Here is a 27375-nt window from a genome sequence, read left to right as displayed (position 1 = left end):
ACATTTTGGACCGTCTTTTATCCCCCAATATGTATACATTTTCCAACGACTAATCATCAATCTTATTATTTTCTCTTGTGATTATACAATTAGCAATTTGATTAGTTATGTGTAATTGTTTTTTTTTTTCAATTAGTCGGACTTTATACAAAAAAATCTGCCCACGTGTGACGTGTCGAGCCTCCTGTCCTCGTGATTTGGTTTGTCTAATTAGCAATAGTTTTCTTCATATACTACTAGTATAAGTTGATCAGGTCAAATTATGAAGAAAAGTACGACAAAAAATAAAAAAAATTATAATTATCTATAACAATCTTAAATACAGACTCTCCCCCACCGACAGTGCTTCAATGTTGTCGGCTTATGCCATTTTTTAAAAATAAAATCGTCGCTACAGAAACTTGAACTTTTGAGTTAAAAGAATTAAGATATACAAATACACGATCTCTTTGTTTTAATAATGTTTTAGTTAAAAGTAGGTTTATGAGTTGATATTAGTAATTCTTTTGGTTAGACAAGGTAAATTATCTTTTTCGCAAAACATAGTTGTTTGCTAATAGAATTTGGAAAACTTCCCTATCTCAATGAAGAAATACTATTTCTGACTAAACATCACTTTAAGAAAATCAAATACTTTTTTAATCTTTTTTTTTGACCATCATAGAACACAAAAAAAAAGAGATTAATTTATATTATAAAAAAAAAACATAATGGTTTTTAAAAATGGAATGCACTAGTTTTTGGAGCAACTTGGGTCGATGGGTCATAAACAATAATAATTAATTGTATTTGTATCTAATGACGATGAAAGCGTCTAAGATGATATTTAGTCGTCAGCTTTGATTAACTTGTTTTCTTTACTCACTGCTTCCTTGCTTCCAACACCAATTATTTATTATTATTTTTATTTCTGTTCAAAGATTAATCAACTTGGAACAGTGTAACAATTCTAAAAAGCAACATTTATTAATTAATAAAATTTATCTTTACCATATAGACTATTTTATTCTTATGGTGATAGCATTAAGTCATTATGCTTAGTATTTTATTAAGTTGGATGAATAGAAGAATTTTAACTTGGATTTGCATCCAAAGTAGATCATACAAATGATGTTATCATAGTTATTATCTACTTGGGAAGTTTCTTCGATGGTATAACTCTAACATCCAATTGTATTAAGTCTAGAGTCATAATGGTTAAAGAGACTATTTCAGGGATGCTTATTGGATCATTAATATTTTTATTTTGTGCAACTAGTGATTCGAAAAGCTATCTTCAAAATTTTCCGAGGTTTATTAGGTCATCTTCATCGAGGTTTCTTAACCTAAATTTTTTAGAGTAGAGAGAGAAAAATTATTAATAAAAAATTGTTTGAGTTTCTTAAATATGTTTTAAAGTTTCTTAGATAATAGGTTTTAGAAACTTTGGAGAGAGTTATTACACTATTTAAGAAACTCATCAAATTAAATAATAATATTTGTATGATTTTAATTTGTAAGAAACTTATATCAAGATGCACTTAGGTGACTTTATTTATAGTTCAAAAATATCAATAACTAAATTTTCATAATTTAACTTACCCCTCAAGTATTTTGATACAAAGAAATATTATTAAATTACATGCAAAATTTATACACCCACATGTTTTGGAACTAACTAAAACACGTTTTCTAATAGTATAAAACAAGTAATCTATTATTATGAGTATTTAGTTAATGTTTACCACACCCATACCCGTCGACTTTTCTCAAAAAAGATATCTCATGTAAAAACAAAACAGGAAAGAAAACTTGGTCAAACCATGCATTTCACACACTATGGATTTTGGGTAAACACATTCATGCACCATTTGAAATTCAACTTTAGTGGGGATCTTCATCATATCTTCTCCCATAAAGCCATAACCCCCTCTCCTCCATTTTATAAATATTATTTAAATTTAACCTCTATGAATAAACAATACTATAACATACCATACCACTTTCTATATTACAAAATAACATAAAATTATCTCTCTTTAAAAAGTTAAAACTCGTAACTCACGTGTAATTCATACGAACCTACTAATTCTATTTTTTTTTTTTTTTAAATGCAAGGAGTACGCAAGTGTTTGGGCTCAAAAGCCCAAATTATAGTGGGCCTTTAGAATAATGGCAATGTATATTATTATATTTTCTTTTGTTGATTAAATCTTCTTCTCCGACGAGGTTGTTGAATCTCCGATATATCGGAAATGATGGGATCAACGTTGTTCAGGATAAGATGTTTGGTGCTAAGAGCGAACTGTTTACTTTTCCGATCGTTTTCCGTTAACATTGAGAAAATCTCCGACGCATCAGCTGAAATAGCGGGAATACTCAACGAGGTGAACTGGCTTGACACTCTTGTATCTTCGAATCTTTCCACCGCGATCAACCCAGACGTTGTTCTCTCCGTTTTACGATCCAGACGCGTCGATGATCCCGCTAAGCTTTTCAGTTTCTTCAATTGGGTCGATTCTCAAAAAGTTGCGGAGCATAAATTGGATTCGTTTTCGTTTCTCGCTTTGTTTCTGTGTAGTTTCGGTAGTTTTGAGAAAGCTCATAGTGTTGTGAACCGTATGATTGAGAGGAAATGGCCTGTATCTGAGGTTAGGATTTCGATTGTGAGGTGTTCGAGGGAGTTTGGTGGAAAGAGTGATGACGGAGTTGTATTTGGGATCTTGATTGATGTGTACATTGAGAAAGGGTTGTTAGATGAAGCTGTGTTTGTGATTCGTAGCACTTTGGATTTGGGATTGGTTCCTAGTTCGGCACGATGTAACCATCTCTTGGAAGTGTTGTGTCAAAAGGGAGATTTTGATGAAGCTCTCGAGCTGAAGAAGTTGATGGTTTGCAAAGGATTGGTTGTATCTAAGCAATCGTACAATATACTTGTAGATGGGTTGTGTAAGCAGCAGAGTCTAGAAGATGCTAAATCGTTGCTGGTAGAGATGGATAGTGTTGGTGTGTATCCTGATAATGTTTCGTGTAGTCTACTGATTGATGGTTTACTTAAGGGCAGAGATGCAGATGCTGCAAACGGACTAGTTCGTGAGATGGTTTCACTTGGAATTAACATCGATCCTAAGATGTATGATTATTTTATCTGTGTGATGTCTAAGGAAGGGGCGATGGAGAAGGCAAAGGCTTTATTTGATGGGATGATTGCATCTGGAGTGACACCAGGTGTTCGGGCTTATGCTAGTTTGATCGAGGGATACTTTCGAGTAAAGAATGTTCTTAAGGGTTATGAGTTACTTGTTGAAATGAAAAAGAGGAACATTGTCATTTCTCCATATACTTATGGTACAGTGGTAAAAGGCATGTGTTCTTCTGGGGATCTCGATGGAGCTTATAACATTGTGAAGGAAATGGGTGCAAGTGGTTGCAGACCCAATGTGGTTATTTATACCACATTGATCAAAACCTTTCTCCAGAAAAGTAGGTTTGGAGATGCAGTGAGGGTGTTAAAAGAAATGAAAGAACAAGGAATCACACCAGACACTTTTTGCTACAATTCCCTTATTATTGGTCTTTCAAAGGCTAGAAGAATGGATGAAGCAAGGTCTTTTCTGGCTGAAATGGTCGAGAACGGATTAAAGCCAGATGCTTTCACCTATGGGGCATTTATCAGTGGATTTATAGAGGCAGGGGAATTTTCATCTGCAGATAAGTATGTGAAAGAGATGCTGGAATGTGGCGTAATTCCAAATAAGGTTCTTTGCACGGGTTTGATCAATGAGTATTGCAAAAAGGGGAAAGTAATAGAGGCATGTTCAGCATTCAGATCCATGGTTGAACAAGGGATCCTGGGGGATGCTAAAACATACACTGTTCTTATGAATGGTCTTGTTAAAAATGGTAAAGTAAATGATGCTGAGGAAATTTTCCACGAAATGCGTGGGAAGGGTATTGCACCTGATGTATTCTCTTATGGTACTCTCATTGATGGATTTTCGAAGTTGGGAAATATGCCAAAGGCTTCTAGTATTTTTGATGAGATGGTTCAAGAAGGTTTGACTCCTAATGTTATCATATACAACATGTTGCTCGGTGGCTTCTGCAGATCTGGTGAAATTGAAAAAGCTAGGGAACTGCTTGATGAAATGTCTGGTAAAGGTTTTCCCCCGAACACAGTGACTTACTGCACAATTATAGATGGATATTGTAAATCGGGGGATCTAGCTGAGGCTTTTCGGTTAGTTGATGAGATGAAACTAAAGGGATTAGTTCCTGATAGTTTTGTGTACACAACACTCGTGGATGGGTGTTGCAGATTGAACGATGTGGAAAGAGCTATAAGCATCTTTGAGACAAACGAGATGGCTTGTGCTTCTAGTACCGCCCCTTTCAATGCTTTGATCAGTTGGGTTTTTAAGTTTGGAAAACCAGAATTAAGAACAGAAGTGACAAATCGTCTAATGAATGGGTCGTTTGATAGGTTTGGCAAACCCAATGATGTAACATATAACATTTTGATTGATTATCTATGCAAGGAAGGAAACTTGGAAGCTGCCAAGGAGCTCTTTCACCGCATGCAGAAAGCTAATCTGATACCTACAGTTATAACTTACACATCTCTTCTAAACGGGTATGATAAAATGGGTAGAAGATCTGAAATGTTTTCTGTATTTGATGAGGTGATTGCTGCGGGAATTGAACCAGACAACATAATGTATAGTGTTATCATCAATGCTTTCCTGAAAGAAGGGATGACGACGAAAGCACTTATGCTTGTGGATCAAATGTTTGCTAAGAACGCTGTTGATGATGGGTGTAAGCTAAGTATTTCAACATGTCGGGCTTTACTCTCTGGTTTTGCTAAAGTGGGAGAAATGGATGCAGCTCAGAAGGTTATGGAAAACATGGTTCGACTTAATTATATTCCTGATTCTTCCACTGTTATTGAGTTAATCAATGAAAGTTGCATTTCCTCAAACCAAAGAATGGAAGCTGATGCCGCTACATAGATTTACGACAGAAAGCCGAAAGCAAACCAGCTTCCTTCTTTTCTTTGTGGCTAAAAAGGAGCCTGCCTGAAGGTTTGCAATCGTGGGAAACGGTAACATTGATCCTAACCTGACCTATTATCTTAAAGCTTCATCCTCTCCCTTTTGACGCTCTCTACTCGGTCTCAGTTTTCTGATATCTCATTGTTTATTTATTACCGATCAGAATATGCAATTGCTGTTCCTGGTATAGCTTGCGTCTGCTCATAAACTCTTCTGGACCAATTCATTTACTTCATAACGGATTTGCCTTCAGCTAGACATGTTGGATTCCATTAATTTACTTGGCAGCAGTTTCCATCACGATAACCACATTCAGGAATTGACAATGAGTGGGAGACGCATCGGAGCTGTTGATTCTGCAATTTCCTCGACTTTTGTAGGCTAGAAATATCACAGTTTAAGAAGCAGAGATGGCAGTGTTGTAGGAACTCAATCGTCCTGATCATTCATATCTAATGTCAGTCAATCTGCATTTTCAGTTTTGTAATAGATTTTTGTACTGAATGTTACAATGATTGATCAAATTATATAAAGTTCTTTGTTCCATCAGTTTCAAAAGATGATAATGCAGATGTCTCAAAAAAAAAAGGATTTGAGGATTGATTTGACATATTGATGAATCACAAAATCTGTCTGGTTATTCAAAGCAAGTGCTCCAATGGGAAAAACCACAGGTTCTGTCTGACAACATAAAGCTGAACAAAAGAACACAATTGGTGTCTTTGTCTTTCATTAAAAAAAAAAAGAAAAGATCTCATAGTGAAACCAAAACAGAGGTTTTCAACTTACAGAACATACGACCCCATAAAAAGACCTTATGTACACCAGAGTATAAACAAGTATATCAACCTAACAATCAAAAAAGAAAAACCTACATGTATTCTCTACGCTCTTCATGAACAAATCGCCGATTATATGGGCAAAAAAAAGAATATGAAACCAACTAAAAGGCGGAAAAACGCGAAAAGACTTCAGTCGAGCAAACACTCTTCTAGTGCTATACCATTCTGCTTGCACTGTGATAAGCAAATGAAATGGTCAAATTCGATTCATCAGTAATATCATCTTTTGGAGTCTGTTAATAAAGCAATCAGTTCGTTGTCATTGAGGTCTGTTTCTGAAGCATATTTGACCGGTATGTTATTCTCTTTATCCACAGCATTTGGATCTCCTCCCCTGCAATTGAGTCACCGTATCAGACTTCTAATTCAAATCTATGGTTGATAAGACCTGTACCAAGAAATCTCAAGATGTAGTATCTGGAGTTTACCTCATAAGTAGCAACCTTGCAATTGCATATCTCCTGCTGATGATACAATGATGAAGTGGAGTCCGACCTTTTGAATCTGTTGCATTTATTTTTGCGCCATACTGAAGCAATAGTTCCACCATACCGATATCCCCAGAAAGACAAGCAAGGTGAAGCAAAGAACAGTCATTTGAAGTTTCTTCTCTGACCATACTCTCTCCGGTCCTACTTGACTGAGAATATCCCTCTGGATTCTCTTGAAATTCCTTTTCAATGCTCTTGAATTTGGCTTCAAGGGTTTCCTCCTTAGCTTCCAGTTGCATCATCTTTGCTAAGGGCATAGACACAGTGTACGATGCTTGTCCACGCAGAGCATTCACATCTGCTTCCGAGCAGACAATGTGTCTGTAAACTGATTTCTTGTCGTTGGCACGGACATTCTCCCATATCTCTTGGAAAAGTGCCTGGAAATGCTGACTATCTATTGCTTTGCGCACAAAAATCCTCTCTGAGTACTGCAATTAGTCATCATATTAGAAATGAATGGACATGATACCTTCAAAAGCTTTGCTTATTAACTAACAGAGTAATATATACCTTTGCGTGGATGAACAACTCTTTCACAGAAATGGGGTCATTGAAACCAGGCTTCCTTACAACCAACTTTCTAGGTCGATCTGACTTGGGAGTGCTGATAAATAGATTTTAGACTGTAAATACATGTAAGACATAATTTCGTTCTTCTCCTAATCACAAGTAATTTTAAGTCACTTACCCCGAAGACCTACTAGCACTGGAAGATCTACTCTCCGAGTTCAACTGCTCTTCCCAAACTGAGTTTACATACACGTTACCTAACGATTGGAATAATGTCAAGACTGATGGTTCCCATACTTTAACATCAAGAGTGAGCGATCTGACCTGCACGATAGGATTGACTAATTTATACTAAATTTATAGAGCTACTTAAAATGGAAACATGTTAGTTCTCGCTATCATCTTTGTGAAAAGAATGAAAAAATATTTGCTGGACGCATAGTTTTGATGGCAAACCTTTGAAATGTGAACACCAAGGTTACGATGGATACCAGAACACTCAATACAAATAAGGACACCAAGGTTCAAAGATGCCCAATCAGGTTCAGGAGCACCACAGTCTGCACATTTCTCATTCCCCACGACTCTTGTCAAGACATCAATTGGCTTTTCAGTCTTTACCATATCATGTTGCTGCAAGCACCCTGAAAACCTCGAACGGTTTCCTCCAGTCATGGGATTTTCCACTGTGGATTCTCCACTTTCTGCTTGTTCGATATCATATGGATCTGCTAAAGAACCAGAATCACTTGCAGAGAAGGTATCACCTCCATCCACAGTAGAAAGACGCTGGTTGAGTTTCAGGTAAATGATATGTTAGTCAACAATGAAAATGGGTCAGACAATAAATAATCAGCAGTAAAACCATATAAAATCTAACCATGATTGCTCTTTCAGGTGTCTGGAAACTCAACAAAGAAGCAATTACTCCAGTTATTTTTTCGATCCAGTCCATCTGATCCTGCGCATTTTCTGCCTACATCAATAACGAAAAGAACACCAAAATGAAAAAATTGTCCGGAATTCTGATAGGAGTTTCATCAAGTTTAGGTAAAAAAACTGAAGATCGTTTTACTTGCAGATATACCTGCAATGTATAAACTTTTGTTGGTGAAATTATTCGAAAGCAGAATCTAAGATCGGTCTGGTCTGCATCAACTTTGATCGTTGAGGTCAGCAGATTGACAGTGTGACGTGCAACTGGTTTTTCATCATGCACACCGCCGTGGTAATGAGAAGACAGCCACCGACTTAGCAGCCCAGGACTGTTTTCTGAAGTCATATTCCTATGAACAACAGAGCGACTACCATTTCCCTGATACATAGAGCTTCAAAGATTCAGTAAACATACAGTACATCACAAATGTTATCTATATTTTTTCTGAAGGAAGGATTAAAAACACAATTGTTTTGGTTTTGCAACTTACAGAAGACCAATTCCATGGCTTGCGGTAATAGTATAGCATCCCACGGCTATCAAGGATAAAGAATCTTCTTTTCCAGTCACCTCTCAAGTTTGAGGAACGTTTTGACAAATACCCTTGTCTGATAGTCTGAACCTGAAGGACGGTAATATCAACAGGTAAATATAAAACAAAACAGTATAAAAATTTGAGAGCAGGAGTAAGCCTCAGTACAAAGATATATTCTTACCTTTCCTTTTGCAGCAGATTGCATGACGGCCTCTATGACTTTCTGTGAGTTTCTTGAGTTATGTCTCATGCCATCCCCTGTTGGAGAACCATTTGAGTTTCTAGTTTCACGATCAACTTGCCTTTGGTACTCCTGCATCCTTTCATTGAGGGATGCCATCTCATAATTTGCACATTCTCTAGACTGGTGTGCATAAGCCAACACCTGCCATAAAATTCCAATTAAACACAGATATATATACCTTGTACTATTGCTTGGATAAGAAAAGATTCGCTACAGAGAAATCTCTAAAAATGAAAAAGACAAAAGAAACATGCTGCAAGGAGTACCAAACCTGATTAATAAAAGGCTCCATTTGATGTAGTAGCTCATAACCCTGAAAGAAGGAATAACTCGTGAGAAATCTAATTGAATGCTTCATACCAGAAAACAGGAATAGAACCCATTGTATGATGTTTTCCTTGTAAAACCAAGCTGATCGACTCCAAGAAAAAAAAAGTAATTTGTCGTCTTGCTTCTGAAAATTATTTTAAGGAAAAAGCTTGCCTGTTTGAAGAAACGGAGATGAGCATCCATAGTCCCGCTTACTGCTTCCAAAAATTCAAATCTCTTTTTAGCCTCCGCATTAGAGAGTGCACTAACCTGGCCAGGAAGAAGTAAGAAACCATTATGAACGGTTATATGAGAGAACAACCCTGTAAAATATAAGTAGCATCTTGAATAAAAAGCGATTACCAGATGAAATCGTGCTTGCTCGAACGTCGTTCTTGCACTATGTAGGTCCTGAAATGTCGCTCTATCAAGTTAGTTTGTGCTTAAAAAAGTGAAGATTTTCTGTGACTAGTTGTTACACAAGACTTCAAAAAACTAATAACTTTTTTTAACATACCTCCTCAATTGTGGCAGCCACATCCAATCGCGTACTCTTCCTTAATGAAAGATATTTCTCTCGTGCCTGTTCATTTGGATGCACATAAATAAAGATATAGTTTTCCAAAGAGGCAAGAATGTTTACGGTAACAAGCTGGGAAACCATAATTATACCCATGAATTGACATATTCTGAAGTCATTCAACGCACCTGGTCATATATAATGGTAGCTTTGTCAAACCGTTTACGAGCTTCCTGCATGAGAGAAATAAAAGATGGATATAAGTCAAAGCAATGCAGAGAAAATACTGAACTTAACATTTGATGTGGTAAAAAAATACGACGAATATACCTTAACTTCGTGGACATCACCATTCACAAATTGAAGCAACCGATCATTCAGCATGTGTTCTACCTAGAAAGTGTTGAGAAGATATCAGAGTTTAGCTATGGGTATCATCAATACACAGCATAAGTCAAACAAATCAAGGGAAATTAGCTCAATCAATACATAGGCAATGAATGGGTTTCATTCAGTACCTGGGAACGAAGAACTTCCTTGTATGTCCCGATTTCTCGTAGAGCAATGGTGAATTTAGTCATAACGGGACCTAAGCAAATAACATAAATTATCTTCAGAAACTAGTCCAAAGAAAGAGGAACAAAAGGGAAAATGATGCAGAATTCTCAAGAGTTTGCAAATTAAATTGAGGAAGAGTAAAAGCATACCTCCAAAAGCAACACAGATGGGATCATTATGACCTCCTCCGAAAGATTCAAGAGCATTAACAAAGCCAATATCTGCATCATACCCTTCTCCAAGCCCCTCCCTAAATAAATAAATAAATAACCCAAAAGAAAGATCAAAAATACAGAATTTGGATCAAAATGATAAAAAATTTTAGGCTCTTATCATCAATAGAGATGAGCTTACGTGTATTTCCTGCATCCTTTATAGAACCTTAAGCATCGCATTCGCAGCAACTCGGCACTCTCTTCCATAGATTGCATCTGTTTTCACAAAAGAAAGACTTTAATCACTAATACATTTGGTGCATCGGGAGGATATAAGATCAACAGTAAATAACAAAATTCGAATTCAGGATTTTTATTAGTTTGAGAAGTCAACTCATAAAAAAATTTTGACATTATAGAGACAAAACCAACAATGCATCATTCGAATTTTGAAAAAAAAAATATGATATGAACAGAGAATGCAGGGCAGCGTAGAGCAATGGGGGAATCTGAGGAAACAGAGAAGGATGATGGAAAACGCAAACCTGTTGGCGAAACATGGGAGAATCATCGAGCTTTGAGAAATGCATATTTTCCTCAAGAGACACAGAACGAAGACGAAGCTCTTCCTCTTCCTCCTCTGCCACCGTATTCTTCTTCTTGTTCGTCGTCGTTGGAAATTTAATTCCGATTACTGGAGATGTGGATAGAGCTAATTACGGTCTCCGTGTATTCTTTTTTTTTAAAATAAAAAATAAAAGTTTCCCAAAAAAAAAACGTATAAAGTTTTGTGTCTTCTTTTGCAGAAAAGCTTATTGCTGGTTTTGGGGATTTAGGGGTTTGGTTGAGAGAAGTAGGAAAATGTGCGGAAATTATGGGAAAGATCGTGCGATCGAGAGACTCAACCAAAAAAAAATAAAAAAGAAAGGGAAAATCTCGTCGTCCTCTTTGTCCTTGTTGTTGTTGTTGTGGTGATCGTGGTCGTGTGCAAACACAAAACCTTGTAACCTTCCCATGGCTGTCATTTTTCATTTCTTTTTTTTAATGAAAAAAAAAAAACTATATATATATATATATATAATTAATTTATACAATCCGAAAAAAAACCAAAATAAATTTAAGGAAAAGCTTTATTAAGCCCAAATCACCCCATATTACAATAAGCTTAACCCCCACCACTCTGACGGAATAATTTACCTTTTCTTCAATAATTTTAGAGAAAACAATCCTTGATAATAAACTAAGAAGATGATCTTTTTTATATACGGGATGCTTTTTTTTTTTTTATGTTAATTTTTCTTCTATAATAAGGTACAAAAAAACGCTTAAGAAAATTTTCAGATTGATCGCGTGATTAGGCATGGTAGGGATATCGATGAAAATCATTAATTAAGGCATTCATAGATTCGTCAGTCCAATTAATTGAACAAAGACAGAGTATTTATTTATCTTACTAACTCATTAATTTATACTCGTAGGAAAGATGAAATCCAAACTAGTAGTAGTAGTGGTTGACTTTAATCAATTTGATGACAAGTTCCTAAACGTGTGAGAAACTAAACAAAAAAAAAAATATACACTAGTATTATTAGTTTTCCAACCACTAAAAAATTACATTTTAGTTACTAGACAGAACATCCTTATCGAATGTTTAAACAATGTGACATTCTTTCCTGAGTAGACCGGCCTTCCTATCTTTCCCACAATGCTCAACTTTGTAACTCAGATGACGATAAAATTGTCTGTATTTCCAAAATTTTCAAGTGTCACTAAAAAAAAAAGAGAACAAAAACGTCTAGACTGTAATTCTCTGAAAAATTCGACAAAACAAAAAATCTCTCATGCATTTTGTTTCAGAAGCTTAAGAGCAACAGGTGGGCTCAGAGTCTGGTAAAATAAGGGGGAGACTGAATCAGAGATTCTTTTAACTAGTAAATCCAAAGAAACGGCTGTATATGCTTTTCTTCTTCATCCTGTTTTCAATATCTGGGAAGACGATGCAGCCGTCCGCAAGGTCTAGAACAATTGGATTTCGCGGTATCGATTGGAATGCCGGTGGGAATCGTTCTATCTTTGCGGTGCTTTTCGTATTTCCATCTCCAACTGCAGATTCATACACATCCAGGTTGTCCAACAAGTATTTCTCCACCTGGTTAGGGGAAATTAAAAACCATTAGACTGCAAGTAATATATGATTTAGAGACTTTGCAAGACTACATAAAACCTCAAAATCCGGAACCCACAATGGAAGACTTGTGATGATAAATTTAGGTTAAAATCGCTCAGGAGGAGAACAAAGCATATATCATCAGAAATTACTTCGCTAATCACATCAACAAGTTTCAGACACCAAGAGTAATTTATATGGTAGAAGCAATAAACTAGGCATAGAAATAAAGGTGAGGGATTAACTTTTATACCATCAGCCACTACTCAAGAAAACAAGATCGTGAGATTGTACCTTTGCAGCTGAATCGTCTAGTGATATAGTTGAAACTCTCCTTGATAGATTCTCTGGAGCCCTCTCTTCTTCCATAATCCCGGTCGCATGCTCTATGCAACTGTTAGCTCTGCATTCTTTGATCAGTGAATTCAGTTCCTGGATTGTTCCCTGAGTAGCATTATTTGAAAATTTTAGTCAAAATTCATATATGTTCAGTGAAAAGAATATTCACGATATTCAGTCGACATGAGGTAACATACTACACTGCTATTCAAATATGACTATGGAATCCATGTATGAAGTGACCAACAAATAATGAGCTCGATACCTCATCTTTCTTAGCTACGCTTCGAAACTTGTTCAGGGCATCTTCAGCAAGAGATCGAGCACGACAATACAGGGCGAATGCTTCAGCCCTCTTTCCTGCTAGACTATATGACTTCGCCAAGTAGAAGCACCTGATAGAGATTTGGGAATATATCATTAGCAAATTCAGTCAAGGGCAATGAAAACATAAATCGTATCAGTACATATACGGAAAGAACCACATGAGTATATGGAAGAAAAAGTAGGAAAATAGGGTGACTAACCAGGAAACAGATTCCTAATTTAATGAATAAACTTTACTAAAGGAGCCTAACTCTTACCAACAATGCTAAAATCATGTGAATTGTAAAGGAAGTTCACAACTCAATAGCAACCCCTCTAAATAATACAATAATGTAAGAGCAATTAAACCTTTCAGCACGGTAGGCCAAGCTTTTACGCTGACACTCTTCTTCAAAGGCAATCTCTTCAGGTTTCCTGTCTCTTCCAGAGCTAATGAGATCAGAAAGATCAGCGACATTCTGAGAAAAAGAAACACAGGTGACGTCCCACGCTGGTATAACAAACAAAATCTGCTTCTGAAGAAATAAAGAGGTGAACATTGGTTACCTGTAATAGAAGGTCGTACAATCGAACAAGCTCTTCAGGCCTAGTAACCTTCTCACTTTTATCATCACGTTTCCTGTTCAGTTTACTCTTTGCTGTTTTAACCAACAGCTGGTTCCGTTCAATGGTTCTTTGTCCTAGCACAGCTCCAACAGCTTTGTCCAAACCATTTAGGTCATCTTTAACAGATTCAGCATTTCCTGCACTTACCTAAAAATAGTATTCTCCTCAGTAAAATCAATCACAGAAACAGTAATGCAACAAACAAAACAGACGCTCTTACTCTTTGGGGTTAACAAACTTGTCTACACTTTCAAAAATCTTTAAAAAGGTTTTCATTTTCTGTGAACCCAATCGATAAATCAGAAGATGTCTTGTAAATTCACTCACCAAGTCACTGCGTATGGTGTTCCTGGCATCATTATATGCAGTGAATAATTTATCAAAAATGGTTAGCTTTTTCTCTGCAGGGAGGGATTCTGCTGTCGGACCCTGTAGCTCCTTCTCAAGTTCCTGGGCTGAACAAGGAATAAAGAATACCTCAGGGTAACACATAACAGTAACCCATTGTAAAGGTAAGGACTATGCTATTAGACACAATTTTTTCAGCATAATTAAGTAATTCAGAAAGAGTGGATAAGGAAAAAGTTGGCCGAACCTTTTAGAATAGAAACCCGAGATTTTGGGTTAGAAACTGGAAATCTGTAGCCAAGCCAATTAAACTCTGTAAGAGATGCAGCTTGTTGAGATCTGGCCTCTTCCATAGCAGCCTACGTAACAGTGAGTATTACATTATATTTCTAGACCAAAATGTGTGAGGGAGCTGGGAAAATATTCATCACAACACCATTGTAAGACATTCAAGAGTAATTCATCACAACACCATTGTAAGACATTCAAGAGTAGCCAAGATCCTATACATGTAATAATACTTTTTCATGTGTGCTGCACAGGTCAAAAGCATAACTCTAAGTTCCTAACAACAGACTAGAATTTTCTGCTGCAGATCACTGAAACATAAATATACAGTTACGCACTTGCCTTGGTGGACGCTTACACAAAAATGATACTTTGATCGTATATCTACATACCTCTATTTTTGCTTTGAAAAGATCCAATGCGGGGCCTTCCATCTCACCAATTTGAAGAAGTTCAGATGTCTGCAAGTTTGACTTGCCAATTTTGTGTAGGCAGTATCGAATACTAGGCTCAAGCTCCTCAACCCGTTCCCGGCAAAGAACTTGGTTCTCTAGATCTCCATATTTCCCAAGTTCCTCATAAACAGCTCTGCAACAGGAAATTCAGAAACAATATCTTCTAAATTGCAAAATGACGATATTGACAAAAGACAAACCTGGCGTTTTTGAAACATGCCAACCCAGTTTCCCAATTTTGATCTTGCTCAAACAACAAGGTACCTTTCATATAGGATGCATATGCCTATAAAACAGTAAGATAAAGTATGAAGACTAATGTCAAGCGTTTATAGAGTGAACACATGTTTTACATGAAAGAACTAAGCTAAAAGCCTAAAACTGAGGTATTCTCATCTTCCTTTCAAAGGAGTAGATATGTTATATGTAAATTATGAATACCGCAACACCTGGGGTCACGGAAATACCTCAGCTTCCAGAGATGTCCTGGAATCTGTCTTAATGGAACACAAACTTGAGAAAAGAGAAGCCCATTTAACAGCCTTCCTCAGCCTACCAATCAAATATATCCGCTGCCGTGCATTAGGCCCATCTGGTAGCTGTCTTTTTTCCATTGCATGGCTCCATGCTCTTTCCGCCATATAGAAAACCACATGAAGGAACCTATTTCAAATAAAGACATAACATTAACTCGATTATGAGCATGGCAAAATAACTTAATTAATTTCTAGTGGAAGTAACAACTGAGCCTTCACATTCTTCCTATACTGTTCAGCTAAACGCAAAAAAAGTCACACTGAGCCAACAAATCTTTAGCTTGGGATAAATAAGAATGAGAGCAAGACAAATACCTAACATCAGTGACAGTTGATTCAAGTATGGCTCGTCGAGTGTATTTACCACGGCCATGAGTGAATTTCAAGGACTTGTATAACCTCCTCAACCGTGCTGAGCAATACCTCCTACACAACAAAATAACAAAGATTACAGAAAAATGACCTAAAATCGATGAAAATTGCAAGTAGGCCAATGAGATTAGGGTTCCAAAATAATACCGATAGCGAGCATAGTCACCATGACGCAGACCATGTTGCGCCTGAGAAGATTTCATCAGCTGCAGAACTGAAAAGCCAAATGCAATGTCGCACAGATTCAAAAACCTAGAAGACTTATATGGTTTGATATAAAATTTACACAGCCATGCCCTCGTAAAATTACGTTTGAAGGAATTAAAAGAGTGGCCAAAATCAAGATTCCCCTAAGCAAAATTCCCAAACATGCAGATACTTAATCATGTATATTGCCATCACACCCTAAATTTTTAAACCTCAAAAGAAGCATTTGGGTATATTTTGCATTGATTGAAAAAACAAAAACTAACCATTGATCGAGAACTTAGGAAGGATCTGGTCAGAGCTTTCTGAGTTCGGATCGTCGATCTCCATTGCAGACATCTCGCTCTCCTTCTTCCCCATGAATTCGCACAATCCTAGTTAAAACCCCGCTGAACAAATCCACCAAAACAACACGCGATATGTAAATTGAGGGGTTCATAACAAAAATAAAAATAAAACGCAAACGCACGCAAATAAAAACTCAACGAGTTCAATACTTTTTGATCTGATGAGATAATTTCTCGGTAGTGTCAATGGAATATGCCGATGTGGCGACGGCGAGCAGCGGAGGCGTGCAAATTTCAGTTTTCGATTGAATCTCAAGCCAAGTAGAGATGACGACTAGCAAAGAAACGAGTGGGTGAAACTTGGGATTTTTTTTTTTTTTTGGTAAAGTAAAGTCCAGATTAATCCGAGTATATTTGGGCCTAAAGGCCCAGAACCATGTAATGTTTGGCCTTATGGCTACTTAACCCCTCAATTATTATCTCAACGAATTTAATTTGGGATACTTGTTTTTTGGAAAGATGGTTTGAACTAAATTGGAAGTTAGAATTAGAAAGTATACAATATTGTTCAAATTAAATTAAATAAAGTTATTATACTATCATCGTATGTATATCAATCAGTTTTAAACTAGATGAACTTTTTTTTTTTACAGCTTTCATTGATTAACTGATTCTGATATTAGATAAACTTATGCAATCATCTTAAAACTACAAATAAATACCAAAAACGTGCACAAGTCCGTAGATTTATTTTCAACAAATATAGATAAGTGCTTGGTAAACCTTATATATTTGACTTTATAATTATAAAGCCAGCTTTAATTTTTAAACGGTCAGTACTTGTTATCAATCATTATTATAAAAATGTCAAAATGAATAACAGTAGTTCAGGCAATGCATTTTTTTTGGATTTTGGCGCCGTAAATTAGATATGTACTTAGAGGTAATATACACTTTTTAGATTCACATACCAATAGAAAATAGTCAAGTACTAACACGAAATATTAATTTATTCAAAGGTATTAAGTAATTAATCAATAGATAATACTAAAATATATAGACCGACGGAAATCTTTATAGATAACGGGATCTGGAGAAGAGACTGCGTGGACCATATTAGCAACCAAATAATTCAAAAATGATTATAGTATTATTTAGTTTTAATTATCCAATGATATCTATTTTTTTTTTTAAATAAAATTATATGATGTTCCATAATTCCCATTGGTTATTGCTTCTGTCTTGCTGTTCTGTCCAATCGTGTTCTTCAAGATTTAGCACGTGAAGTCTATATAGCCTTATACTACTATTTATTTTCATATATAGTTGTGGTTTAGATCGTTTTTTTTTTTTTTTTGTCATCTGTTGATATATATATATTATCAGTCAAAAGACCAAAACATTCATTACAAGTCAGGAAAGACCCCTACTCCTTAACCATAAACGAGAAAATTAGACTCCTTCTACTAATGTGACTATATGAGATCAGGCCTATACCAAAAAACTCTCTACAGATAACTTCCAAAAGTAAGATCAGAGAGATGTAATTCTATTCCTACCCTTAACGCTTATAAGAAATCAAGCCTGTACCAAAAAAGCTCTCTTCATAGAGGTTTACAACAGTTAGTTCAGAGGATTAAAACTCTCTCATTTTCAAATAAGTGACTGAGCCAGAGCGAGTATCCAGCTGCAACATAAGACTGTAGTCTGCAGTCTGCAGTGACACTTTTTGCAATGAAACTAGCTCCTCTGTTTGCTGAAAAATCTTCCAAAACCAGTTTCCAATCTTGAAAATTTCCTAAAGATCTCCACATAGTAGTGGTTTAGATCGTTTGAACCAGAAAAACAAAAAAAAGTATTAGCTTTGATCTTTCATGCAGGTTAAATCACCAGTGTAGCAAAATTTCCAATGAATTTTGATCCTCAAAAAAAAAATGGTGGGTATTTCTTAGTTAGTGTGAATTAGAAAGCATTGTATGAATTTTAAAGAATCACAAAATATATATAGCAGAGTTAGCATTTCACAAAATAAAGAATGATTCTTCTCGCCAGTGATCTCATTCTCAAGTTTTGAATATCTTTAGATGTTAACATAAGTATCATAAATTAATTAATTAAAGACCCGCACTGTTTCAAACTTCCAAGGATGTAGGCATGTGAGACCAGCGTGACACTCTACTAAAGTCTTATTATTAATTGTTAAATGCTACTAATTTATGTATAATCAAATTTCGCTCGTTGATTAGCAAAACTGGACGGCGGTTCTACACCGGTTAGGTTCGGTTTTAACGTCTTCTTAACCGTGAGTGTTGCACACGTAATTTGGATGAATCCAACGGGGTCGTACGAGAAAGGGTGCACAGAGGTGTTAGATGAAGAAGTATGCAGATGATCACAGCCCACCCCTGGGATTTGTTGGTCAGCTTTTGATGTGGAAACTAATGAAAAATTGACACGTGGATAGGTTTGGAGAATAGCATCTTTAAGAATAAATGCTTTTCTAATCCTTCACGCAGCGGCCAGCATTTAAAATTGTGGACAGTGACCCTCTCTCTCACGCCACTCACTCCACTCGCTCGGCTTATTATTTTGGTCAGCCTTCGCTTTGGCTTGGCTTGGCCGGCAAATACCAGAATAGAATTTTTCTCTAATTTCGTCTTTAAGATTTTTATAATTCTGACATGTTTTAAGAAATAAAAAGTATCAGACCACTTGTAAATTTGTAATTAGTATCTTCTGTTGTTCTTTGCCAATATTTGAAACTTTAGTTTTTTTTCTTTACTAAAAAGTCTAGAACCCTTAATAAGTTTTGAGTCTACAAAATTAATGTATGTTTAAGAGAATCATATGCTAACTATTCGTTTTATTCTCTCCAATCTCATAACTACAAAATTAATCTATGTTAATGAAAATTAGTAGATGTCACGCTATTCAATCCACAAAGCGGAATCTATACATTTTATTGTCATGATCAAAATTTGGTTAATGTATTTCTCATTTAGATATCAATTTAGGACTACAATGTTTTTTTTATAATGAACATGAACTGCCACTAGACCACCAGTTATGTTATGTCATATCGCCAAAAACACTTTTAAGTTTAAAATACGAATGCTGCAACTAGTTGGATTGTTCTTATTTTGTTTAATTTGACCTTCGATTCTTTTTGTTAGCACAATTTGAGTTCAGCGTGACACTCTACTAACAAAAGGCTAATTATTATAGCACAATATAGTCCTATAAACTTAACCAAGCATTTTAAACCGCACTAAACCGACTTGTACCGGTGAGATAAAACCGTCACTGCAGGGAGACATATATATGACACGTTGCTTATGAAAACATATCCATGTGGAGACATATAGGGGAATTTTTTTTTTTTTTTTTTTTTTGTAAACTCAATTTATTTTTGATATGTTCAAAATGGTTTTTGTTTCAACCAACCAATAAAAAAGGGTATACTATTTTGTATTCAAGGAAATCAAAAGATTGAAATGTCCGACGGAGATCCCAATACAAAAGAAAACACTTGATGAATCTTTAAGCTAAACTTTTATTTATATATACATAAATAGTAAGAATCTCATAAATTTAATTCATAGATAAGAAGTGCAGTATTTTGTAAATACATTCACAGACGAGATATCGTACACGACACTCACCTTTGGCCACATTTCACGGCCGATTTAGCTACGTGACTTGTATTTCGATTGATTCCTTCTTGTTCTTTTTTCCTTTCTAATTTGCGTTTTATTGTCAGACAAGACACTAAATAATGTTGGATACCTATCTTTTTCTAGTCTAGTGGTTTTTAATACCTACATCATCTTTTGATGAGTAATTTCCATTCGGTAGTTCGAGCCTAGACATGCTAAATCTCATAACATGGAGAGATTAACCATCTAACCAATCAACTTCACTCGATGATTATTAGTTTTTTGTTTGTTTGTTTTGGTTATGACATTCATTGGGAAATGAACTGTACTACAAAGTTGTAAGAATATTAAAGCGAGACTTGACTTGAGAAGTAGGAAAACAACAAAGCAAGAAAAAAACAAAACAAGCTAAGAATGATAAAGAGCGTGTGTTAATTCGAAACTCGTTAACGAATGAAAATAGCGTTTAATGATATATAATCTCGAGCCAACCAACCAAACATTATCTTCAAAGATTACAATGACCAAATAAAGATTCATTTCTCAGTAGCTTGTCTATCTCTCAAACAATTGCGAAATCATAGACTTAGAATGCTATTACTTTAATAATGTTTCTTTTAACAAAGGGTAGAAAAACTAAAAACACGTTCACACAAACATTAAAACTCTAATAATAGCGGATTTATGTACTTGTATATTGCATTTTAAATCATGTATGTACGAGACTAAAACATAATCAAAAAGTGTTTCAACTAATATATTGTCAAAATTACATCAATTTTTTCTTTCATAGTATAATACTGTAGTAATATATCAAGAAGGTGTAAATGAATGATCCAATGTGTAATAGCCGGCTCCTTCGGGTTATTAGCCGGACTCTTCAAACCTGCTGTCGTCTAGACTCGAGAGTCTCGTGTGTGAGTCCGTTAATTATTTTATTATTTAATTTTTAAAAGTAAATATAAAAGTGTTGAGGTTTTGTAATCATAATCCAACGGTCTAGATTCAAGCTTATTACCATACCACTAGCTAGATCCATGGTACATACAAACGTAGCAGAGTCCTTCTCTCTCTCTCTCTCTCCCTCCAATCTAATTTTTTTTTTTTTTTCCCATCCCACTCATTCTTTTTTTTTTTTTTCTTCCTAAACCAACTAACCGCAAAACCAAAAAAAAAAAAGAAAAAAATCTCTCTCTCTCTCTCTCTCTCTCTCTCTCCGTTTCTCTCTCTTTCAGAGAGTGCCGGAGTCACGCGTCGGCGGGAAGAGTATCGTCGGAAAAGCTTAAATCATCGCCTGTCGAGCGAATTATTCGTTGTAAAACAAACGCGTCGTGAGAGAAGAGGAGAAAAAAAATTCGAAAAGAAAAAAAAAAAAAAATTGAAAACGCCGATTCACTTTTTTTATATAATATATATTTTTATTTTTTGAGGAATTAAATATTCTCTGATGGATGCGATTGGATAGAAGGAAACAAAAAGGAAAGGAGGAAGATAAAAGAGAGAAGACGAATTATTCTCTTTCTCTTCTCTCTCTCTCTCTCTTTCATCTCTCTGTCTACATCGCTGTGTTTTTTTTTTTCCTTCTTCTTCAAGGATCGTGATACTCTCTGGAAGGAGGAGGAGGTATGGTTTACGAGATCCATTATTCTATCAGCACTGTTTTAATTTGTTTTTGGGGAGAGGGGAAGAAAGTATAATTGTGTTTGTTTGTGATTAGGTAACTTCTTTTTTTTTGGTTGGTTTAAGTTGAATTAGCTGGTGATTAGGGTTTTTTTGAATTTTTTTTTTTATATAATTGAAAATGGTTTTTAATAATTCCGTGCCGAATTTGTGAATTAGGTAAGAGTTGGTTCGCTGTTTGATTATAATGAGCTGCGCAAGGGATCCGGAATTAGGCGAATTGTAGTCTTATATTTGCTTCTTAATAACCTAATCGTCTCTTCCTTATATATATATATATATATATATTTTTTTTTTTTTTCCCTTTCAATGAGCTTTTAAATGCAGCGATCTTAATTTGCCCAGAGTATGATATATCTGCTTCTACGTGCTAACTTTGTTTTATCCTTGGATTTTTTTTTGGGTATCAGTTGGCTTGAATTTGTAATTTAGAAATCTTCTGTTTTCTCTATTTGTGAAGTTCTTTGATCCTTTTGGTTTTTTTTTTGCGTGAGTAATTGAGCTCATCTGTTTGTCATTCTTGCTTGATCTTCTTCGCAATTGAGAAGTGCATTTTGTTTCTGGCTTTGAAATTAACACAATTTTTTTTTTGTTCACTTTTTTTCAGGGGAAGTGAAATTGTTCGTTGACGAAATTTTAAAAAAGTTCAAAAAAAGATTTTGATTTCGGTTTTAGTTAGTTAAATTTTTGGAAGATGCCGTCTGATATAATGGAACAGAGAGGTGTTTCATCACCTTCCCACTTTCGTGAAGATATTCATATTACTTCTGAGGTAACTCTTGGTTATATTTTTTTTTTTTTTTTTTTTGGGGTTTAGACTGTGTAGCTCTACTATTGCTGGTACCTTATTTGTCTCATATGACATTATCTATCTGCCACTAGTGTTTATGATGTCTACAACTGTTTTTTTCTTTAACTGTTACTTGTTGTTTTTGTTCGGCAGAGGCAATTTGGGTTTATGAAATCAGACCTGATGCCTGAAAACCAAGGTGGTCGTGATAGACTTTCAAACCTGCCAAAGAGTTCCTGGGCAAATGAAAGTTACCAGCTGAAGCCACAATCTAGTTTTTCTGGGTCGCACCCTTCTCTTATCCCTAACGCAAAAAACACTACAAATGGTAGTCAGTGGGAAAGCAGTTTATTTTCAAGCTCAATGTCTGACTTATTTAGTAGAAAACGTAAGCTTTTGGTTCACCTTTATGATTTTTTTTTATTTATAGTGTTCAATTTTTTAATCAGCTTCCTAAATCTACAAACCTCTATGGTAACCAACATGGTTTGTTAAATAAGTACAGTATAATGTGATGATGAAAGTTTGTTACTTGTGTATTGTACTTTAACTACTTGAGCGTGTTGCCAAACTTGCTGGTTTTTGTAGTGCGGCTACAGGGAAGTGATATGCTATCCCCTATGTCTGCAAACACAGTTGTTACCCACCGTGAGGAAGAACCTTCTGAATCTTTAGAAGAAATTGAGGCACAAACTATTGGAAATCTTCTCCCAGATGAAGATGATCTTTTCGCGGAAGTGATGGGTGAGGTTGGGCGTAAATCTCGTGCCAATGCTGGAGATGATTTGGATGAATTTGACCTCTTCAGCAGTGTTGGTGGCATGGAACTAGAGGGAGATATTTTTTCTTCTGTGAGTCACAGAAATGGGGAGAGAGGTGGCAATAATTCTGTTGGCGAACATCGTCGAGTGGAAATTCCATCCAGAACTCTTTTGGTCGGAAATATCAGTAGCAATGTCGAAGAGTGTGAGCTGAAGGCCCTTTTTCAGGTACCTTTTTTTAGCAGCGTTTTTGGTTCCCATGGATTCTTTACTTACGAAATGTATGGTTTGTCGAAGTATTGGAATTTCTTACTTTGTACTGAGGATAAATTTACTTGTTCAGCAATTTGGAGACATTCAGCCTCTTCATACAGCTGGCAAAAATCGTGGCTTTATCATGGTATCGTACTATGATATAAGGGCTGCTCAGAATGCGGCAAGAACACTCCATAATAAGCCGTTAAGAGGAACAAAACTTGACATTCGTTATTCTATCTCTAAGGTGTTATTCACTGTTCTGAAGGAAGATATTATCTTTGTTATGTGGATTGCACTTGTGACTTATGTTGATGTGTGCTTACAATTTTTCTTGCTATCAGGAAAATCCTTCAGAAAACGATACAAGTAAAGGAGCCTTGCTGGTTAATAATCTTGATTCTTCTATTTCGAATCAAGAGCTCAATCGACTGGTCAAATCATATGGAGAAATCAAAGAGGTTGATATACTGGGTTTCTCCCTGTATTTACTTTTTGGGATTGATACTTATGCTATATCTGTTGTTGGCAGATTCGTAGAACCATGCATGATAACCCACAGATATACATAGAGTTCTTTGATGTTCGAGCTGCAGAAGCGGCTCTTAGTGGACTAAATGGACTTGAGGTTGCTGGGAAGCAGCTTCATCTTGTGCCAACCTGTCCAGAGGGTACAAGGTGGTGATTGGTTTTTATTTCCTGTTTTATCTTCCTTTGTGGGCCGTGAACTGATACAAATGCTGATCAAACTGATTTGAACACATGATTTCTTGTTAAGTCGTTACATGGACGCCAACTGTATAAGCTTGTAGGATTGATTTTCTTTTTCTGTTTGTTCAGATACACGTCACATGATGCTGAAGGGTGTCTACCTAAAATGTCTTATAGTACTACATCATCAGGACACATAGGTATGCCTGCATTCACGATTAATAACTTTTTTTCTTCAATCATGTCATCTTGGGACACAAATCACTGCACTTACATATCTCTGTTTCAGGGAGACATTTCCCAGGAATGATTCCTTCAACCTCCATTGATGGTGGATCTATGCGTGTTACTCACAATTCTGTCGGATCACCTGTGAATTCCTTTATTGAACGTCATCGAAGTGTCAGCATTCCTATTGGATTCCCACCTTCGGCAAACGCCATCTCAGCCAGCAAGCCTGTCGGACTTCAGGAGCATGGCCACACTTTTGATAATTCAAATATGGGGATCCAAAGCATGCCAAATCTTCATCCTCATTCCTTTTCAGAGTATGTCGACAACTTTGCAAATGGTAGTCCATATAAGTCCTCTGCATTTTCTGAAATGGTCAGTGATGGCTCAAAAGCAAATGAAGGCTTTATGATACACAATGTTCGTGGAGTGGATGGCTTTAATGGAGGGGGTAAGTTCTCTATCTTTAAATTGCTACGGTTTTGATAAGCCTACTGTAGCACACTATCAGAGCACAATCTTGAAATGGTCCTTACAATTTTAGTAGACTGTGAAAAGCTACAGCGATGCTACCTTTAGGCACCGTTAGACAACTTGTTTTACAACTTTTATTTTTCTTGTCATTCTTGGTGTAAAACTCGTCATTCTGGGGAAAATAGTATTAGCATCATGTTCTTAATTTCAGTAATCTAACCAGATCAGGCGGGGATTTTGAATAGGAAAAGGGGATGAAACTTAATTGTGTATATCAACAGAGTTGCACAGTTACTGAATACTATTAAATTTGATATGGAAGATTGTGATGAATTTTTTTTTTAACTGCCATACAATATATTTTCTTTCCTCACTTTTAGCTGTTCTGATCTGATCTTTTGACTGTAGGCATAGGATCTCCCATGCATCAAAGCTCCCGCCGCCCTAACCCTAATTTATGGAGCAACTCTAACCCTCAGCAACATAATCCGTCAAGTAGCATGATGTGGCCTAACTCGCCATCTCACATCAACAGCATTCCTACTCAGCGCCCACCTGTTACTGTATTCTCTAGAGCACCTCCTATAATGGTGAATATGGCATCTTCCCCTGTGCACCACCACATTGGATCTGCGCCGGTATTAAACTCGCCTTTCTGGGACAGACGACAAGCCTATGTAGGTGAATCTCTAGAATCATCTGGCTTTCACATAGGTTCTCATGGTAGCATGGGGCTTCCTGGATCTTCACCCTCACATCCAATGGAAATTGGTTCTCATAAGACTTTCTCCCATGTTGGTGGGAGTCGCATGGATATAAATTCCCAAAACGCTGTACTGCGATCTCCTCAACAGTTGCCTCATCTCTTTCCTGGAAGGAGTCCAATGGGTTCCATGCCAGGGTCCTTTGACTCGCCAAATGAACGATACAGGAATCTCTCTCACCGTAGAAGCGAATCTAGCTCTAGTAATGCGGATAAGAAACTGTATGAGCTTGACGTTGACCGTATATTACATGGGGACGACAGGAGGACAACGTTGATGATTAAAAACATTCCTAATAAGTAAGTGAATTTTGATTGTCTTTGATTAAGATGTAATCTATTTTTTCATCCGATTCTTTTTTAATAAAAAATCCTGCTATGGTTTAGGTATACTTCTAAGATGCTTCTATCTGCCATTGACGAGCACTGTAAAGGAACATATGATTTCCTTTATTTGCCAATTGACTTCAAGGCAAGCAGGCGTCCTACTATTTTATATAAGAAAGTCTTATTTAGCAGACATGAGCTTTTTGGTAGTGGAAATATCGATTTTATCTAATCTCACTCTCTCATTTCAGAACAAATGCAACGTGGGATATGCTTTCATCAACCTTATTGAACCTGAAAAGATTGTCCCTTTTTATAAGGTACTGTCTTGTATTGCTGCTTTTTCTTATCGCTTTTGGTCTTTGGGAGAGCATTGGTTAAAAGCTTCAAAAACAACATCCACAGGCATTTAATGGCAAAAAGTGGGAAAAGTTCAATAGCGAAAAGGTGGCAACGCTTACGTATGCTCGTATCCAAGGGAAAACAGCTCTTATTGCCCATTTCCAGAATTCAAGCTTAATGAACGAAGACAAACGATGCCGGCCTATTCTCTTCCACACCGATGGTCCAAATGCTGGTGATCAGGTAGATTATTAAAGCTTCATGATAGAAATTTCGTCTGGTTTTGGTTCCCCTTATATCATTTTAATCCATCATATTCATTTTCTTGCTTGCGGCTCGTATTCGGTCTCCCTTTGGTTGCCAGTATTCAGATGTGATTTCATTATATTCATTAGATCTGGTTATGCGCAGTTGTAGATAGAGAGGGTCGTAGTTAATGAATATAACATTCATATAATCATATTATCTCCCTTTGTTGTTATATATCACAGGAACCATTTCCAATGGGAAGCAACATACGGTCAAGACCAGGCAAGCCACGAACCAGTAGCATTGATAACTACAACAGCTTTAGCATTTCTTCCGTTTCTGAAAACCGAGAAGAACCTCCTAATGACACTGATCCGTTCTTGAAGGAGAACTAACTAATGAGCAAACATAAGCAGAGGTAAAAGCGGCCAAAAAAAGAAAAAAAAATGGAGGCCTGAAAGATAACAAAAGGTTACATATAAATATATTTTATTACATAATATATCATCCACACACCCTAGAGTTCTGTAAATCGGGGGGGTGTTAGATTTACCCTGACAAAACTCATTTTGCAGTGAAGAAATTTTTTGGAGAGATGAAAAACTTTGTTGACCACAAACCTTTACCCAGGTTGTTGTTGCTTCACCAGTTTTGTTGTAATGTATTATCAAAATCCCCAGAGAAAAATATTGCAGGTTTTTTTTGTTGTTCTTTTTTTCTTCTTTCTTTTGGGTTTTTGGGTTATATTCAAGGATTTTTGGTTCTTGCTATCAATGTATAACAGCCTTGGATTACACTCATCTTCTTTTGCTGGCTATTTGTGGCCATTCCATGTTGTACTCTTTGTCTTTGAGAGGTTTTTTGAACGCTTCTCTTTTTGGATATAAAAAATATTATTTTTCTTAAGTTTTGTTCAGTCGCAAGACCTTATTATATGAAGCAGTTGAGTTCTACAAATAGCACTGATTCCATGTGTCTCATTGAGTATATAGCATACAAAAAGTACATATAATATGATGATTCAAGGTTTTCAATGATTTTCGCTGGAGTTTAGTATATGGTGTGAC

General features: G+C 36.1%; 4 protein-coding genes across 13 annotated transcripts; 2 read left to right on the top strand and 2 right to left on the bottom strand.

Annotated features, from left to right (window-relative positions):
* The first annotated feature begins 2141 nt into the window (after positions 1 to 2141).
* LOC104726790 (pentatricopeptide repeat-containing protein At5g61990, mitochondrial) lies at positions 2142 to 5582 on the top strand. Its single transcript, XM_010445735.3, has 2 exons — positions 2142 to 5083; positions 5197 to 5582. Exon 1 carries the CDS (start codon positions 2235 to 2237, stop codon positions 4989 to 4991), a length of 2757 nt encoding a protein of 918 aa, XP_010444037.1. The 5' UTR covers positions 2142 to 2234; the 3' UTR covers positions 4992 to 5083; positions 5197 to 5582.
* Positions 5583 to 5729: 147 nt separating this feature from the next.
* Positions 5730 to 11183, bottom strand: AGD1 (ARF-GAP domain 1). 5 transcript variants are annotated; one of them, XR_015572131.1, is made up of 19 exons: positions 10683 to 11183; positions 10337 to 10413; positions 10132 to 10232; positions 9943 to 10013; positions 9755 to 9817; positions 9613 to 9657; positions 9422 to 9487; positions 9268 to 9315; positions 9079 to 9174; positions 8867 to 8908; positions 8533 to 8736; positions 8307 to 8438; positions 7967 to 8194; positions 7760 to 7855; positions 7336 to 7668; positions 7058 to 7136; positions 6880 to 6973; positions 6304 to 6797; positions 5730 to 6209 (listed from the first exon to the last, which is right to left on the bottom strand). XR_015572131.1 is itself a non-coding variant. In XM_087474733.1 (19 exons), exons 6-19 carry the CDS (start codon positions 9601 to 9603, stop codon positions 6095 to 6097), a joined length of 2121 nt encoding a protein of 706 aa, XP_087330859.1. In that variant the 5' UTR covers positions 9604 to 9657; positions 9755 to 9817; positions 9943 to 10013; positions 10132 to 10232; positions 10337 to 10413; positions 10683 to 11183; the 3' UTR covers positions 5730 to 6094. The 5 variants fall into 5 exon arrangements, 2 of the variants coding, with proteins under 2 accessions (XP_087330859.1, XP_010444033.1); XR_015572132.1 differs by having other exon boundaries at positions 7058 to 7203; positions 7760 to 7851; XR_015572133.1 differs by having other exon boundaries at positions 7760 to 7851.
* A 681-nt stretch (positions 11184 to 11864) lies between these two features.
* On the bottom strand, positions 11865 to 16450 carry LOC104726788 (uncharacterized). Its single transcript, XM_010445729.3, has 14 exons — positions 16280 to 16450; positions 16049 to 16171; positions 15723 to 15789; positions 15519 to 15629; positions 15135 to 15330; positions 14868 to 14953; positions 14605 to 14800; positions 14172 to 14283; positions 13904 to 14031; positions 13517 to 13723; positions 13319 to 13428; positions 12909 to 13038; positions 12599 to 12748; positions 11865 to 12286 (listed from the first exon to the last, which is right to left on the bottom strand). The coding sequence occupies exons 2-14, from the start codon at positions 16140 to 16142 to the stop codon at positions 12062 to 12064; spliced, it is 1812 nt and encodes a 603-aa protein (XP_010444031.2). The 5' UTR covers positions 16143 to 16171; positions 16280 to 16450; the 3' UTR covers positions 11865 to 12061.
* A 4291-nt stretch (positions 16451 to 20741) lies between these two features.
* LOC104726787 (protein MEI2-like 1) lies at positions 20742 to 27214 on the top strand. Of its 6 annotated transcripts, none has more exons than XR_015570578.1 (15): positions 20742 to 21348; positions 22013 to 22177; positions 22349 to 22583; positions 22784 to 23184; positions 23300 to 23458; positions 23556 to 23672; positions 23744 to 23889; positions 24052 to 24122; positions 24212 to 24604; positions 25036 to 25690; positions 25778 to 25862; positions 25969 to 26037; positions 26123 to 26302; positions 26551 to 26779; positions 26884 to 27214. XR_015570578.1 is itself a non-coding variant. In XM_087471147.1 (14 exons), the coding sequence occupies exons 2-14, from the start codon at positions 22100 to 22102 to the stop codon at positions 26701 to 26703; spliced, it is 2742 nt and encodes a 913-aa protein (XP_087327273.1). In that variant the 5' UTR covers positions 20742 to 21348; positions 22013 to 22099; the 3' UTR covers positions 26704 to 27214. The 6 variants fall into 6 exon arrangements, 3 of the variants coding, with proteins under 3 accessions (XP_087327273.1, XP_087327275.1, XP_087327274.1); XR_015570580.1 differs by having other exon boundaries at positions 20881 to 21442; XR_015570579.1 differs by lacking the exon at positions 20742 to 21348 and adding an exon at positions 21619 to 21751.
* Positions 27215 to 27375: the final 161 nt, after the last annotated feature.

This window comes from Camelina sativa, chromosome 11 (genome assembly GCF_030686135.1).
Source record: "Camelina sativa cultivar CO46 ecotype springtype chromosome 11, ASM3068613v1".
Classification (NCBI taxonomy): domain Eukaryota; kingdom Viridiplantae; phylum Streptophyta; class Magnoliopsida; order Brassicales; family Brassicaceae; genus Camelina; species Camelina sativa.
The sequence above is the reverse complement of the archived record's forward strand: the minus strand, read 5'-3'. Positions and strand labels throughout refer to the sequence as shown.

Coding starts and splice junctions, on each gene's coding strand:
- AGD1 (XM_010445731.2), bottom strand. CDS start 10,727: ATGCATTTCTCAAAGCTCGATGATTCTCCCATGTTTCGCCAACAG. Junction 8,439..8,532: donor AATCTGCTGCAAAAGGAAAG/GTAAGAATATAT, acceptor ACCGTCCTTCAG/GTTCAGACTATCAGACAAGG. Junction 8,195..8,306: donor AGCCATGGAATTGGTCTTCT/GTAAGTTGCAAA, acceptor TCTATGTATCAG/GGAAATGGTAGTCGCTCTGT.
- LOC104726787 (XM_087471147.1), top strand. CDS start 22,100: ATGCCGTCTGATATAATGGAACAGAGAGGTGTTTCATCACCTTCCCAC. Junction 23,673..23,743: donor CATATGGAGAAATCAAAGAG/GTTGATATACTG, acceptor TGTTGTTGGCAG/ATTCGTAGAACCATGCATGA. Junction 25,691..25,777: donor ATTAAAAACATTCCTAATAA/GTAAGTGAATTT, acceptor GCTATGGTTTAG/GTATACTTCTAAGATGCTTC.
- LOC104726788 (XM_010445729.3), bottom strand. CDS start 16,142: ATGGGGAAGAAGGAGAGCGAGATGTCTGCAATGGAGATCGACGATCCG. Junction 13,429..13,516: donor TGTACGACCTTCTATTACAG/GTAACCAATGTT, acceptor TCTTTTTCTCAG/AATGTCGCTGATCTTTCTGA. Junction 13,039..13,318: donor TTGGCCTACCGTGCTGAAAG/GTTTAATTGCTC, acceptor AATCTCTATCAG/GTGCTTCTACTTGGCGAAGT.
- LOC104726790 (XM_010445735.3), top strand. CDS start 2,235: ATGATGGGATCAACGTTGTTCAGGATAAGATGTTTGGTGCTAAGAGCG.